This window comes from Pleurodeles waltl, chromosome 4_1, assembly GCF_031143425.1.
Source record: "Pleurodeles waltl isolate 20211129_DDA chromosome 4_1, aPleWal1.hap1.20221129, whole genome shotgun sequence".
NCBI lineage: Eukaryota > Metazoa > Chordata > Amphibia > Caudata > Salamandridae > Pleurodeles > Pleurodeles waltl.
This window is the reverse complement of record NC_090442.1, coordinates 234,017,466-234,032,004: the sequence shown is the minus strand read 5'-3', so window position 1 is coordinate 234,032,004 and position 14,539 is coordinate 234,017,466. Positions and strand designations below refer to the sequence as shown.

At 47.5% G+C, this 14,539-nt stretch overlaps 1 protein-coding gene across 4 annotated transcripts in view; it reads left to right on the top strand.

The window, feature by feature from the left end:
* Positions 1 to 14,539, top strand: part of DENND5B (DENN domain containing 5B) — a 517,562-nt gene that overhangs the window by 312,792 nt on the left and 190,231 nt on the right. For all 4 annotated transcript variants that reach the window (XM_069228198.1, XM_069228199.1, XM_069228197.1 and 1 more), the window contains one exon: positions 1,289 to 1,417. In XM_069228198.1, the coding sequence (XP_069084299.1) occupies positions 1,289 to 1,417 (129 nt within the window). The remainder of the gene's footprint in view (positions 1 to 1,288; positions 1,418 to 14,539) is intronic.

Genomic DNA, 14,539 nt, shown 5'->3' with positions numbered 1-14,539 from the left:
TATGCCACTGTGGGATCCTAACCTGATCCTCCATACTTGATGTACACTCCCTTTATGCCACTGCACAGCTGTCCTTTGCAGCTTCTCACCTTCAGAACAGTGTTCCTCATTGTCATAACATCATCACAATGAGTAAATGGACTCCAATCTCTTTGTGTCATCCCTCCATATACCACCTTCCTAGACAAACTGGATCTGCACACTTGGGCATAATTTCTTCTCAGAGTTGTGATACTGTTCTGTTTTGGTCAGACCATCACATTGCTGGCTTTCTATGCTCCGCTTCATTCCTCTAAGGAGGAGGAGCGACTTCATATAGGCCCTAGCACAGTACCGAGCTTTTACATCGATCATACCAGAGAACACCGAGTGGACGATCAGATCTTCATGATGTTTGAAAAAGCAAAGAAGGACAAATATATGTAGCAAAGGACTGTTTTGCGCTGGATTGTGCTCTGCATCAAGGTTTGCTACACACTGGCCAAGAAACAGCCCCTAGAAGAGGTAACAGGCTCATACTTGTAGAGCCACAGCTGCTACCATTGCACTGGAGTGCGAAGTGCTTGTCCTTGACAATTGTCAGGTAGCTATGTGGGCATCCCTCCATACATTCACAATGCACTGCTGTCTAGACAGTCAGGTTCGCTTGTAAGTAGGGGCATTTCACCCGCTCGGTCCTACAGAAACTTTTGTTTGGATTTAGCCAATTCGCAGATCGAAACAGTGAGAAACCTGCAGTTAGAGTTGTCTATTAGAAGAACAAATTACTTAACTTCAGTAAAGCGCCTTCTGACAGAGAAGCTATCTAACCCCAGATTCCTCAATGAGCCTCCCACCGTCCTTGCTCTGTGAATTGGGCCCTGTCTATTAAAAGGGTCTCCAGTCTATGAATCAGCACACTGGTCGAAGCCAATTAGATATTGGGGCTCTGCATCTGGGAGTGTGGGCAGCCTTGAAAGCAATGGATGTCAGCACACAGGAGTGCCCCTTATATTGGTTCATATATTGGTTGGGAGCGGCGCGGCGTCAGTGTGAAGCTGCACGTCACCCACCACCTGACAATGCGGGTACTACTAAACTGTTTCCAAATCCAGTCTGATGTCTAGGGAAATATTCAAAAGGTGAGGAATCTGCTGTTGGACTGACTCTCTACAAGAAACAGTGTTATTGAAGGTAAGTAACTTGTTTGTTTGTAACATTGTTACAGTGAATGAGAGTGCTTAGAAACTAGATATGTGGAGGATTTCCTTTAGATGCTTTAATCATCAGTTTTCCATTTATCCTCCAGACATATTCAGCACATGAGTGAGATAAAGACTGATGTGGGCCGAGCAAGAGGATGGATACGGCTATCTCTAGAGAAGAAGCTCTTAGCTCAGCACCTTAAGCAGATGCTTTCCAACCAGGCGCTTACCAAGTATGTACAGTTGTCACCTTTTATTACACCACAGTCAAGTTGGACTAAATACTGTTAGTAGCATTGCAATCTGCTGCGGGCTTCAAAAGTCCAAGATGAGAAGGCATGCATATCAACTGTCATACATAATTTCATTGCGTGTTTAAGTGACTTAAAGTTGTTTGTTGAATTAATGTGCATTTATTATAATTCGAGGTGGGGGGAATCCTTTTTTATTTAAAATGACCTTTCGCTTAATATCTTCATAACTTTGGATTATAATTAGTTTTACAAAGTTTTCTTCAAATGATATTGAACACATTTCACAGCAGTTGACTACTCAAGAACAGTCATCATGTAGCCAAACAGTTGAGCATCAGGAGTACTTTGTACTTGAAAACAAGAATACATTTCATAATGCCATATTAAGCATCCAAAAAAACAGCATTACACTAACTTGAGGTGTGTTGGAAACGTTGAACTACCAGGCTGGCCAAGATAATAGTGGTTGTTTTCATCTCCATACTTAAATGTAATGATTAGCAACATTTCTTATATAATGGGGAATATCCATGAGATATCAGGTAATTTCTGCTTTGATGCTTTCATGTGTATGTAGGACATTAGAGGAAATATTGGTGCCGGACCGCTGTTGTCCACTAGTAGTTTACCAATATGTTAAGGACTTTTTTTTTTGTAAGCCAGTACTTATAATTGAGATTGTGCTTAAACTCCCCTATCATTCTAATTGATTTTTGTTTGGTAATATTATGGCCTCAGCAAGCACATTCTACAATTGCATTTACCATATTTGCCCACCATTCACTCAAGAAATCATGTAATTTGTGCTGAAAATTCACTCTTGGCTACCCATTTCACTGAGACGGTCGCACCTAATAAAATACATGTATCCTTACTGCTGTCTTGAAACTAAATTGTATCAATTTCAAATGAAGATATGTGGGTATCCTTGCAAGACATTACTGGCTTTGCAATTACCCTCTTCAAAGGGGTGTGCAGCATTAGGTGCAGCCAGACTGCTCCCTGATTTGTAACTCTGTACTGCTATAGCTTGAGTGTACAACTCAATTGAACCAATCCCAATCATAGGTAGCTAGTTGACATTCTCATTTTATCATAAACTGTGTCTGAGTCCAAATACCTTTGTAAATGTATTACAAAGCAGCTGTTGGACACCTATTGCACATTGTATTGCTCTCTGTGACATATTTTTTGAAAGTAGGCATGTAAAGATGATGGGTTCACATTGCACAGTAGTGCCAGCATACCACTCCACAGTGTGCTGTATTTGGGCCACAACAAAATGCATATAATTGGGTGGATCCAGTTTATCCCTTGCAGAGGATGACTTGAATGTATTTAAATCCATCCTAGGTCAGGTTAGAGATTAAACAGTTTAAGGTCTGCAACAGAACTGTTTAGTTAAAGCTGTTTGGCCCACCATAGATAATGGTATGCCTGGTATGCCTGTCCAAAGTGATATACAGCTTCTGTTATTTTAACAAAATTGTTTTTATTTGTTCTTTTAAATGCTGTATATTTCTGAAGATTATTATACCTAATGAGGCAGACCCAAATAACCCTTATACCTGGGTAATTCAATGATCAATACAAACTTGGTCACTCCGGGGAAGTAAATATCTATACCTCCATGACAATTATAAATATTTAAGAACTGGATATGAATATCCTTACTGCGGTATTATCTCTTTTATTACTTTTAGCCACAAACAGATATGATTATTACTTATCTCCTTAAACACAAAACAACTCAAGCATAAACACAATACACACACATATATGTTCGATGGCATGTGTAGCTGCAGATACACATGCTGTGCACATCCCGCCATCTGGTGTTGGGCTCGGAGTGTTACAAGTTGTTTTTCTTCGAAGAAGTCTTTTCGAGTCACAAGATCGAGGGACTCCTCCCATTTCGGCTCCATTGCGCATGGGCGTCGACTCCATCTTAGATTGTTTTGTTTCCACCATCGGGTTCGGACGTGTTCCTTTTCGCTCCGTGTTTCGGGTCGGAAAGTTAGTTAGAATCTCGGAAAAATAGTCTGTATTGTTTGCGTTCGGTATCGGGTTAGTTAGAACAGATCGACACCGACTTTTGAAGAGCTCCGGTGGCCCTACGGGGTTTTTTCGATTCCCCTTCGGGACCTGGTCGGCCCGGCCACGTGTCTCTTCAAGGCTGATGGAACGGACCCCATTCCGCTTCTGCCCAAAATGTCATAACAAGTATCCGTATACAGATCAGCATCTGGTCTGTAACTTGTCTGTCTCCAGAGCACAAGGAGGATACCTGTGAAGCCTGTCGAGCATTTCGGTCGAGGAAGACATTAAGAGACCGAAGAGTGAGAAGACTGCAGATGGCGTCCGCGCCGACAGGACAAGGGCGTTTCGAGGAGGAAGAAGAAACCTTCTCCATCCAGGAATCGGAATCAGACGAGCTCGATCCCGAAGAAACGCAGAAAACCGTGAGTAAGACGTCGAAACATAAAACTCACAAGAAGACAACAAAAGCCCAGGGGACGCCACCGCCAACAGGCCATGGCTTAACCCGAAAAATAGGTGACCGATCATCGGCACCGAAAAAGGGCACGCTTGTGGAGAAGTCATCCGACTCCGGTCGAGATACCGCCACACAGCAATCTCGGGCCCGAGACAGAGGCTCCGAACAGATTCAGCACCGAGACAGTGCCACCAAAATGGGTCCGCACCGAGACACCACAACGCCGAAAATAAAGGTTTCCTCGGAGCCCAAAAAGGCGACCGAAAAGGTTTTGATTCCGAAACATCCAGCCTCGGAACTGAAAACAGGTTCCTACACAGAGGAACAGGGATTGTCCTCCCAAATGCAAGGACATAAGTTCAGAGAAGAACTTGAATCAGTAGAGCCAGACTACACTCAAAGAAGGCTCCACATTCAAAAAGACACAGGGAAGATAAGCACTCTTCCCCCAATTAAGATGAAAAGAAGACTTGCCTTTCAAGAAAAGGACAAGCAGCCACAGGCAAAGGCGGCAAGACAAACAACTCCACCACCATCTCCACCACCATCAATGCACACATCACTAGTAGCCACTCCACCACTGATGCAATCCCCGACTCATACTGCAATGAGTCAAGATGATCCCGACGCATGGGACCTTTATGATGCTCCGGTATCAGATAACAGCCCAGACTGTTACCCTGCAAGGCCGTCGCCACCTGAAGACAGTACATCCTACACGCAGGTGGTCTCCAGGGCAGCTGCTTTTCATAACGTCACCTTGCATGCAGAACCAATTGAGGATGACTTTTTGTTTAATACACTATCCTCCACTCATAGCCAATACCAAAGCTTACCTATGCTCCCGGGAATGGTAAAACATTCCAAACAAATATTTCAGGATCCTGTAAAAGGCAGAGCCATAACTCCAAGGGTGGAGAAGAAGTAAAAGCCACCACCAACAGACCCTTTTTATATTACGCAGCAACTAACACCAGACTCTGTGGTTGTCGGGGCAGCTCGCAAGAGAGCAAACTCTCATACCTCGGGAGACGCACCACCTCCAGACGAGGAGAGTCGCAAATTCGATGCTGCGGGTAAAAGGGTTGCAGCACAAGCAGCAAACCAATGGCGCATTGCCAACTTGTAGGAAGTTGGCTCTGTATGTGCTATTTCAAAGTAAGGAATAGCATGCACAGAGTCCAAGGGTTCCCCTTAGAGGTAAGATAGTGGCAAAAAGAGATAATACTAATGCTCTATTTTGTGGTAGTGTGGTCGAGCAGTAGGCTTATCAAAGGAGTAGTGTTAAGCATTTGTTGTACATACACACAGGCAATAAATGAGGAACACACACTCAGAGACAATTCCAGGCCAATAGGTTTTTGTATAGAAAAATATATTTTCTTAGTTTATTTTAAGAACTACAGGTTCAAATTCTACATGTAATATCTCATTTGAAAGGTATTGCAGGTAAGTACTTTAGGAACTTTGAATAATCACAATAGCATATATACTTTTTACATAAAACACATATAGCTATTTCAAAAGTGGACACTGTGCAATTTTCAACAGTTCCTGGGGGAGGTAAGTTATTGTTAGTTCTTGCAGGTAAGTAAACCACCTACGGGGTTCAAATTGGGGTCCAAGGTAGCCCACCGTTGGGGGTTCAGAGCAACCCCAAAGTCACCACACCCGCAGCTCAGGGCCAGTCAGGTGCAGAGGTCAAAGAGGTGCCCAAAACACATAGGCTTCAATGGAGAAGGGGGTGCCCCGGTTCCAGTCTGCCAGCAGGTAAGTACCCGCGTCTTCGGAGGGCAGACCAGGGGGGTTTTGTAGGGCACCGGGGGGGACACAAGTCAGCACAAAAAGTACACCCTCAGCAGCGCGGGGGCGGCCGGGTGCAGTGTGCAAACACGCGTCGGGTTTTCAATAGGTTTCAATGAGAGACCAAGGGGTCTCTTCAGCGATGCAGGCAGGCAAGGGGGGCTCCTCGGGGTAGCCACCACCTGGGCAAGGGAGAGGGCCTCCTGGGGGTCACTCCTGCACTGGAGTTCCGATCCTTCAGGTCCTGGGGGCTGCGGGTGCAGGGTCTTTTCCAGGCGTCGGGATTTCAGAGTCAGGCAGTCGCGGTCAGGGGGAGCCTCGGGATTCCCTCTGCAGGCGTCGCTGTGGGGGCGCAGGGAGGGACAACTTTGGTTACTCACAGTCTTGGAGTCGCCGGGGGGTCCTCCCTGTAGCGTTGTTTCTTCACCAGTCGAGTCGGGGTCGCCGGGTGCAGTGTTGCAAGTCTCACGCTTCTTGCGGGATTTGCAGGGGTCTTTAAATCTGCTCCTCTGGAAACAAAGTTGCAGTCTTTGTTGAACAGGGCCGCTGTCCTCAGGAGTTTCTTGGTCTTTTGGAAGCAGGGCAGTCCTCTGAGGATTCAGAGGTCGCTGGTCCGGGGGAAAGCATCGCTGGAGCAGTTTTCTTCTGAAGAAGGGAGACAGGCCGGTAGGGCTGGGGCCAAAGCAGTTGGTGTCTCCGTCTTCTCTGCAGGGGTTTTTCAGCTCAGCAGTCCTCTTCTTCGTAAGTTGCAGGAATCTAAATTCTTAGGTTCAGGGGAGCCCTTAAATACTAAATTTAAGGGCGTGTTTAGGTCTGGGGGGTTAGTAGCCAATGGCTACTAGCCCTGAGGGTGGGTACACCCTCTTTGTGCCTCCTCCCAAGGGGAGGGGGTCACATTCCTATCCCTATTGGGGGAATCCTCCATCTGCAAGATGGAGGATTTCTAAAAGTTAGTCACCTCAGCTCAGGACACCTTAGGGGCTGTCCTGACAGGCCAGTGACTCCTCCTTGTTATTCTCATTATTTCCTCCGGCCTTGCCACCAAAAGTGGGGCCGTGGCCGGAGGGGGCGGGCAACTCCACTAGCTGGAGTGCCCTGTGGTGCTGGAACAAAGGGGGTGAGCCTTTGAGGCTCACCGCCAGGTGTTACAGCTCCTGCCTGGGGGAGGTGATAGCATCTCCACCCAGTGCAGGCTTTGTTACTGGCCACAGAGTGACAAAGGCACTCTCCCCATGTGGCCAGCAACATGTCTCGAGTGTGGCAGGCTGCTAAAACCAGTCAGCCTACACAGGTAGTTGGTTAAGGTTTCAGGGGGCACCTCTAAGGTGCCCTCTGGGGTGTATTTTACAATAAAATGTACACTGGCATCAGTGTGCATGTATTGTGCTAAGAAGTTTGATACCAAACTTCCCAGTTTTCAGTGTAGCCATTATGGTGCTGTGGAGTTCGTGTTTGACAGACTCCCAGACCATATACTCTTATGGCTACCCTGCACTTACAATGTCAAAGGTTTTGCTTAGACACTGTAGGGGCACAGTGCTCATGCATTGGTGCCCTCACCTATGGTATAGTGCACCCTGCCTTAGGGCTGTAAGGCCTGCTAGAGGGGTGACTTATCTATACTGCATAGGCAGTGTGAGGTTGGCATGGCACCCTGAGGGGCGTGCAATGTCGACTTACTCGTTTTGTCCTCACCAGCACACACAAGCTGGCAAGCAGTGTGTCTGTGCTGAGTGAGGGGTCCCCAGGGTGGCATAAGATATGCTGCAGCCCTTAGAGACCTTCCCTGGCATCAGGGCCCTTGGTACCAGGGGTACCAGTTACAAGGGACTTACCTGGATGCCAGGGTGTGCCAATTGTGAAAACAAAAGTACAGGTTAGGGAAAGAACACTGGTGCTGGGGCCTGGTTAGCAGGCCTCAGCACACTTTCAATTCAAAACATAGCATCAGCAAAAGCAAAAAGTCAGGGGGTAACCATGCCAAGGAGGCATTTCCTTACACAACCCCCCCCCCCTCCCCAAACGAAAGAGGATGAGACTAACCTTTCCCAAGAGAGTCTTCATTTTCTAAGTGGAAGAACCTGGAAAGGCCATCTGCATTGGCATGGGCAGTCCCAGGTCTGTGTTCCACTATAAAGTCCATTCCCTGTAGGGAGATGGTCCACCTCAACAGTTTTGGATTTTCGCCTTTCATTTGCGTCAGCCATCTGAGAGGTCTGTGGTCAGTTTGAACTACAAAGTGAGTACCAAAGAGGTATGGTCTCAGCTTCTTCAGGGACCAAACCACAGCAAAGGCCTCCCTCTCAATGGCACTCCAACGCTGCTCCCTGGGGAGTAACCTCATGCTAATGAAAGCAACAGGCTGGTCAAGGCCATCATCATTTGTTTGGGACAAAACTGCCCCTATCCCATGTTCAGAGGCATCTGTCTGCACAATCAACTGCTTGGAGTAATCTGGAGCTTTTAGAACTGGTGCTGTGCACATTGCTTGTTTCAGGGTGTCAAAGGCCTGTTGGCATTCTACAGTCCAGTTTACCTTCTTGGGCATTTTCTTGGAGGTGAGTTCTGTGAGGGCTGTCACTATAGATCCATATCCCTTCACAAACCTCCTATAGTACCCAGTCAAGCCAAGGAATGCCCTGACTTGAGTCTGGGTTTTTGGAGCTGCCCAGTCCAGAATAGTCTGGATCTTAGGCTGGAGTGGCTGAACTTGGCCTCCACCTACAAGGTGTCCCCAGTAAACCACAGTTCCCTGCCCTATCTGGCATTTGGATGCCTTGATAGAGAGGCCTGCTGATTGCAGAGCCTTCAAAACCTTCTTCAGGGGGACCAGGTGATCCTGCCAGTTGGAGCTAAAGACAGCAATATCATCAAGATAAGCTGCACTAAAGGACTCCAAGCCAGCAAGGACTTGATTCACCAACCTTTGGAAGGTGGCAGGGGCATTCTTTAAACCAAATGGCATAACAGTAAACTGAATGCCCATCAGGTGTGGAGAATGCGGTCTTTTCTTTTGATCCAGATGCCATTTTGATTTGCCAGTACCCTGCTGTTAAGTCAAAGGTACTTAAGAATTTGGCAGCACCTAATTTATCAATCAGTTCATCAGCTCTAGGAATGGGATGGGCATCTGTCTTGGTGACAGAATTAAGTCCTCTGTAGTCCACACAAAACCTCATCTCTCTCTTTCCATCTTTGGTGTGAGGTTTGGGGACTAAGACCACTGGGCTAGCCCAGGGACTGTCAGAGTGCTCAATTACTCCCAATTCCAGCATCTTGTGGACTTCCACCTTGATGCTTTCCTTAACTTGGTCAGACTGTCTGAATATTTTGTTTTTGACAGGCATGCTGTCTCCTGTGTCCACATCATGGGTACACAGGTGTGTCTGACCAGGGGTTAGGGAAAAGAGCTCCGCAAACTGCTGCAGGACCTTCCTACAGTCAGATTGCTGTTGGCTTGAGTGGGTGTCTGAATAGAGCACTCCATCCACTGAGCCATCTTTAGGGTTTGATGAGAGGAGATCAGGGAGAGGTTCACTCTCAGCTTCCTGGTCCTCATCTGTTACCATCAACAGATTCACATCAGCCCTATCATGGAAGAGCTTTAGGCGGTTCACATGGATCACCCTCTTGGGGCTCCTGCTAGTGCCTAGGTCCACCAGGTAGGTGACCTGACTCTTCTTCTCTAGCACTGGGTAAGGGCCACTCCATCTGTCCTGAAGTGCCCTGGGAGCCACAGGCTACAAAACCCAGACTTTCTGCCCTGGTTGAAATTCAACCATTGCAGCCTTTTGGTCATACCAAAACTTCTGGAGCTGTTGGCTGGCCTCAAGGTTTTTACTTGCCTTTTCCATGTACTCTGCCATCCTTGAGCGAAGGCCAAGTACATAGTCCACTATGTCTTGTTTAGGCTCATGAAGAGGTCTCTCCCAGCCTTCTTTCACAAGAGCTAGTGGTCCCCTTACAGGGTGACCAAACAGAAGTTCAAAGGGTGAGAACCCTACTCCCTTCTGAGGCACCTCTCTGTAAGCGAAGAGCAGACATGGCAAGAGGACATCCCATCTCCTTTTGAGTTTTTCTGGGAGCCCCATGATCATGCCCTTCAATGTCTTGTTGAATCTCTCAACAAGGCCATTAGTTTGTGGATGATAGGGTGTAGTGAATTTATAAGTCATTCCACATGTGTTTCAGGTATGCTGACATGAAGTTGGTACCTCTGTCAGACACCACCTCCTTAGGGAAGCCCACTCTGGTAAAGATACCATTGAGGGCCTTGGCTACTGCAGGGGCAGTAGTCGACCTAAGGGGAATAGCTTCAGGATACCTAGTAGCATGATCCACTACTACTAGGATGTACATATTTCCTGAGGCTGTGGGAGGTTCAAGTGGACCCACTATGTCCACACCCACTCTTTCAAAGGGGACCCCAACCACTGGAAGTGGAATGAGGGGGGCCTTTGGATGTCCACCTGTCTTACCACTGGCTTGACAGGTGGTACAGGAGACACAAAACTCCTTAACTTTCTGGGACATGTTGGGCCAGTAGAAGTGGTTGACGAGTCTCTCCCACGTCTTGGTTTGTCCCAAATGCCCAGCAAGGGGAATATCATGGGCTAAGGTCAGAGTGAACTCTCTGAACTCCTGAGGCACTACCACTCTCCTAGTGGCACCAGGTTTAGGATCTCGTGCCTCAGTGTACAGGAGTCCATCTTCCCAATAGACCCTATGTGTTCCAGTTTTCTTGCCATTGGACTCTTCAGCAGCTTGCTGCCTAAGGCCTTCAAGAGAGGGACAGGTTTCTTGCCCCTTACACAACTGCTTCCTTGAGGGTCCCCCTGGGCCTAAGAGCTCAACCTGATAAGGTTCCAACTCCATAGGCTCAGTTCCCTCAGAGGGCAGAACTTCTTCCTGGGAAGAGAGGTTCTCTTTCTGTTGTTGTGTTGCAGCTGGTTTCCCAGCTGTCTTTCCTTTCCTCTTGGTAGGCTGGGCCCTTTTTCCAGACTCCAGCTCTACTTTTCACCCTGAGCCTTGCACTGTGCCCTTGTCTTGACACACACCAGTTCAGGGATACCCAGCATGGCTGCATGGGATTTCAGTTCTACCACAGCCCATGCTGAGGACTCCAGGTCATTTCCAAGCAAACAGTCTACTGGGATATTTGAGGAGACCACCACCTGTTTCAGGCCATTGACCCCTCCCCACTCTAAAGTTACCATAGCCATGGGATGTACTTTAGTTTGATTGTCAGCATTGGTGACTGGATAAGTTTGCCCAGCCAGGTATTGACCAGGGGAAACCAGTGGTTCGGTGGCATGTGTAGCTGCAGATACACATGCTGTGCATAGTCCGCCGTCTGGTGTTGGGCTTGGAGTGTTAAAAGTTGTTTTTCTTCGAAGAAGTCTTTTCGAGTCACGAGACCGAGGGACTCCTCCTCCTTTGTTTCCATTGCGCATGGGCGTCGACTCCATGTTAGATTGTTTTTTTTCCGCCATCGGGTTCGGACGTGTTCCTTTTCGCTCCGTGTTTCGGGTCGGAAAGTTAGTCAGAATCAACGGAAAATTAGTCGGTATTGTTTCGTTCGGTATCGGGTTAAATTAGAATCGACACCGAATCTTGAAGAGCTCCGATAGCCCTTCGGGGTAATTTCGATCCCCCGTCAGGGCCTGGTCGGCCAGACCGCGTGCAAGATCGAGACTGATGGAACGGACCCCGTTCCGATTCTGTCCTAAATGCCACAGTAAATATCCCTATACAGACCAACATTTGGTCTGTAACTTGTGCCTGTCACCCGAGCACAAAGAAGAAACGTGTGAGGCCTGTCGAGCGTTTCGGTCGAGAAAAACGCTCCGAGACCGAAGAGCCAGAAGGTTGCAGATGGCGTCCACGCCGACAGGACAACAACGGTTCGAGGAAGAGGGAGAAGAAGAAACATTCTCTATCCACAAATCGGATTCCGAAGAATTCGACGTCGAAGAAACCGTGAGTAAGACGTCGAAACAAGCATCACACAGAAAAACAGACAAAGCCCAGGGGACGCCACTGCCGACAGGCCATGGCTCAACCCATAAAGTAGGTGACCGTCCATCGGCACCGAAAAAGGGCGAGCTGGTGCCGAGATCGTCCGACTCAGGTCGAGACACAGGCACGCAGCAATCTCGGGACCGAGAAACTGCCGCAGAAAAGGGTCCACACCGAGGCAGCGGCACCGAAGCTGCTCGGCACAGAGATAGCGGCACCGAAGGTGGCCGACGCCAAGAAAGTACGACACCGAAAAAGAGGAAAATCTCTTCGGAGACGAAAACAACAAAAGACACGGTTTCGGTGCCAAAACGCCCAGCAACCGAACCGAAAGCCAGTTCCTACTCAGAGGAACAATCACTGTCCTCCCAACTTCAAAAACACAGATTTGAGGAGGAATTACAAACAACAGCTGTAGATCACACGCAAAAGCGGATCTTTATACAAAGTGGTACAGGGAAGATCAGCACCCTTCCCCCAATCAGAAGAAAAAGGAAACTAGCTTTCCAACAACAAGAAAAAACACCACAAGCAAAAGTGGTGAAGAAGGTAACTCCACCACCCTCTCCACCACCGGCAACTCATATATCACCGGCACAGACTCCGTCACAATCACCAGCTCATACCACCATGAGCCAAGATGACCAGGACGCATGGGATCTCTATGACGCCCCAGTATCGGACAATAGCCCTGAGTCGTACCCCACTACGCCCTCACCACCTGAGGACAGTACAGCGTATGCTCAGGTGGTAGCTAGGGCAGGAGAGTTTCATAACGTATTGCTACATTCAGAGCCTATCGAGGATGACTTCCTTTTTAACACCCTGTCCTCAACCCATAGCAATTATCAAAGCCTTCCTATGCTCCCAGGAATGCTAAGGCACGCTAAACAAATCTTTAAGGAGCCAGTTAAAAGCAGAGCAATAACCCCAAGGGTGGAGAAGAAATACAAGGCACCACACACAGACCCTGCTTTTATTACATCACAACTGACACCAGATTCAGTTGTCGTAGGACCAGCTCGTAAAAGAGCCAACTCGCACACATCAGGCGACGCACCACCTCCTGACAAGGAGAGCCGAAAGTTTGATGCAGCCGGGAAAAGGGTTGCAGTACAAGCTGCAAATCAGTGGCGCATCGCCAACTCGCAGGCACTCCTAGCGCGATATGACAGAGCCCATTGGGACGAGATGCAGCATCTCATCGAGCACCTCCCCAAAGAATTCCAACAACGGGCAAAACAAGTGGTTGAAGAGGGACAAAACATATCCAACAACCAAATCCGTTCTTCTATGGATGCAGCAGATACAGCTGCAAGAACTATAACTACTGCTGTAACGATAAGGAGGCACGCATGGCTGCGCACATCCGGCTTCAAACCTGAGATACAACAGGCAGTGCTCAATATGCCGTTCAATGAACAACAATTGTTTGGACCAGAAGTGGACACTGCAATTGAAAAATTAAAGAAAGACACTGACACAGCTAAAGCCATGGGTGCACTCTATTCCCAGCAGGGCAGAGGCACATTTGGCACATTTCGCAAAACTACTTTCAGAGGAGGGTTTCAAGGTCAAGCCACACAAGCCAGCACCTCACAAACAACACCGTCTACCTACCAGGGACAATATCAAAGGGGAGGCTTTCGGGGCCAATACAGAGGGGGCCAATTCCCAAGAAACCGGGGAAAATTTCAAGGGCCCAAAACCCCTCAAAACAAGCAGTGACTCACAAGTCACTCAACCCCTTCACACAACACCAGTGGGGGGAAGACTAAGCCAGTTCTACAAATCTTGGGAGGAGATAACAACAGACACTTGGGTCTTAGCAATTATCCAACATGGTTATTGCATAGAATTTCTCCAAATCCCTCCAAACGTCCCACCGAAAACACACAAGATGTCCAAACAGCATATAGACCTTCTAGGACTAGAAGTTCAAGCATTACTGCAAAAAGACGCAATAAAATTAGTACCAAAAACACAAAAGAACACAGGAGTTTACTCACTGTACTTTCTAATACCGAAAAAGGACAAAAGTCTGAGACCAATATTAGATCTCAGAACACTAAACACCTACATCAAATCAGACCACTTTCACATGGTCACGTTACAAGACGTAATACCACTACTGAAACAGCAAGACTACATGACAACGTTAGATCTAAAAGACGCGTATTTCCATATACCGATACATCCCTCGCACAGGAAATACATAAGGTTCGCATTCGAAGGAATACATTACCAATTCAAAGTGTTGCCATTCGGAATAACGACCGCACCAAGGGTCTTTACAAAATGTCTAGCAGTAGTAGCTGCACATATCAGGAGGCAGCAAATACACGTGTTCCCGTACCTAGACGATTGGTAATCAAAACCAACTCGCTAACAAAGTGTTTACACCACACAGATTATGTTATACAAACCCTTTACAAACTGGGTTTCTCCATCAACTATGCAAAGTCACACCTTTTGCCGTGTCAAACACAGCAATACTTAGGAGCGGCAATCAACACAACAAAAGGGATAGCCACTCCAAGTCCACAAAGGGTTCAAAATTTTCACAAGGTGATACAAGCTATGTATCCAACACAAAAGATAAACGCAAAGATGGTCTTAAAACTCCTAGGCATGATGTCCTCATGCATAGCCATTGTCCCAAACGCAAGATTGCACATGCGGCCCTTACAACAGAGCCTAGCATCACAATGGTCACATGCACAGGGTCACCTTCTAGATCTGGTGTTGATAGACCGCCAAACATACATCTCGCTTCTATGGTG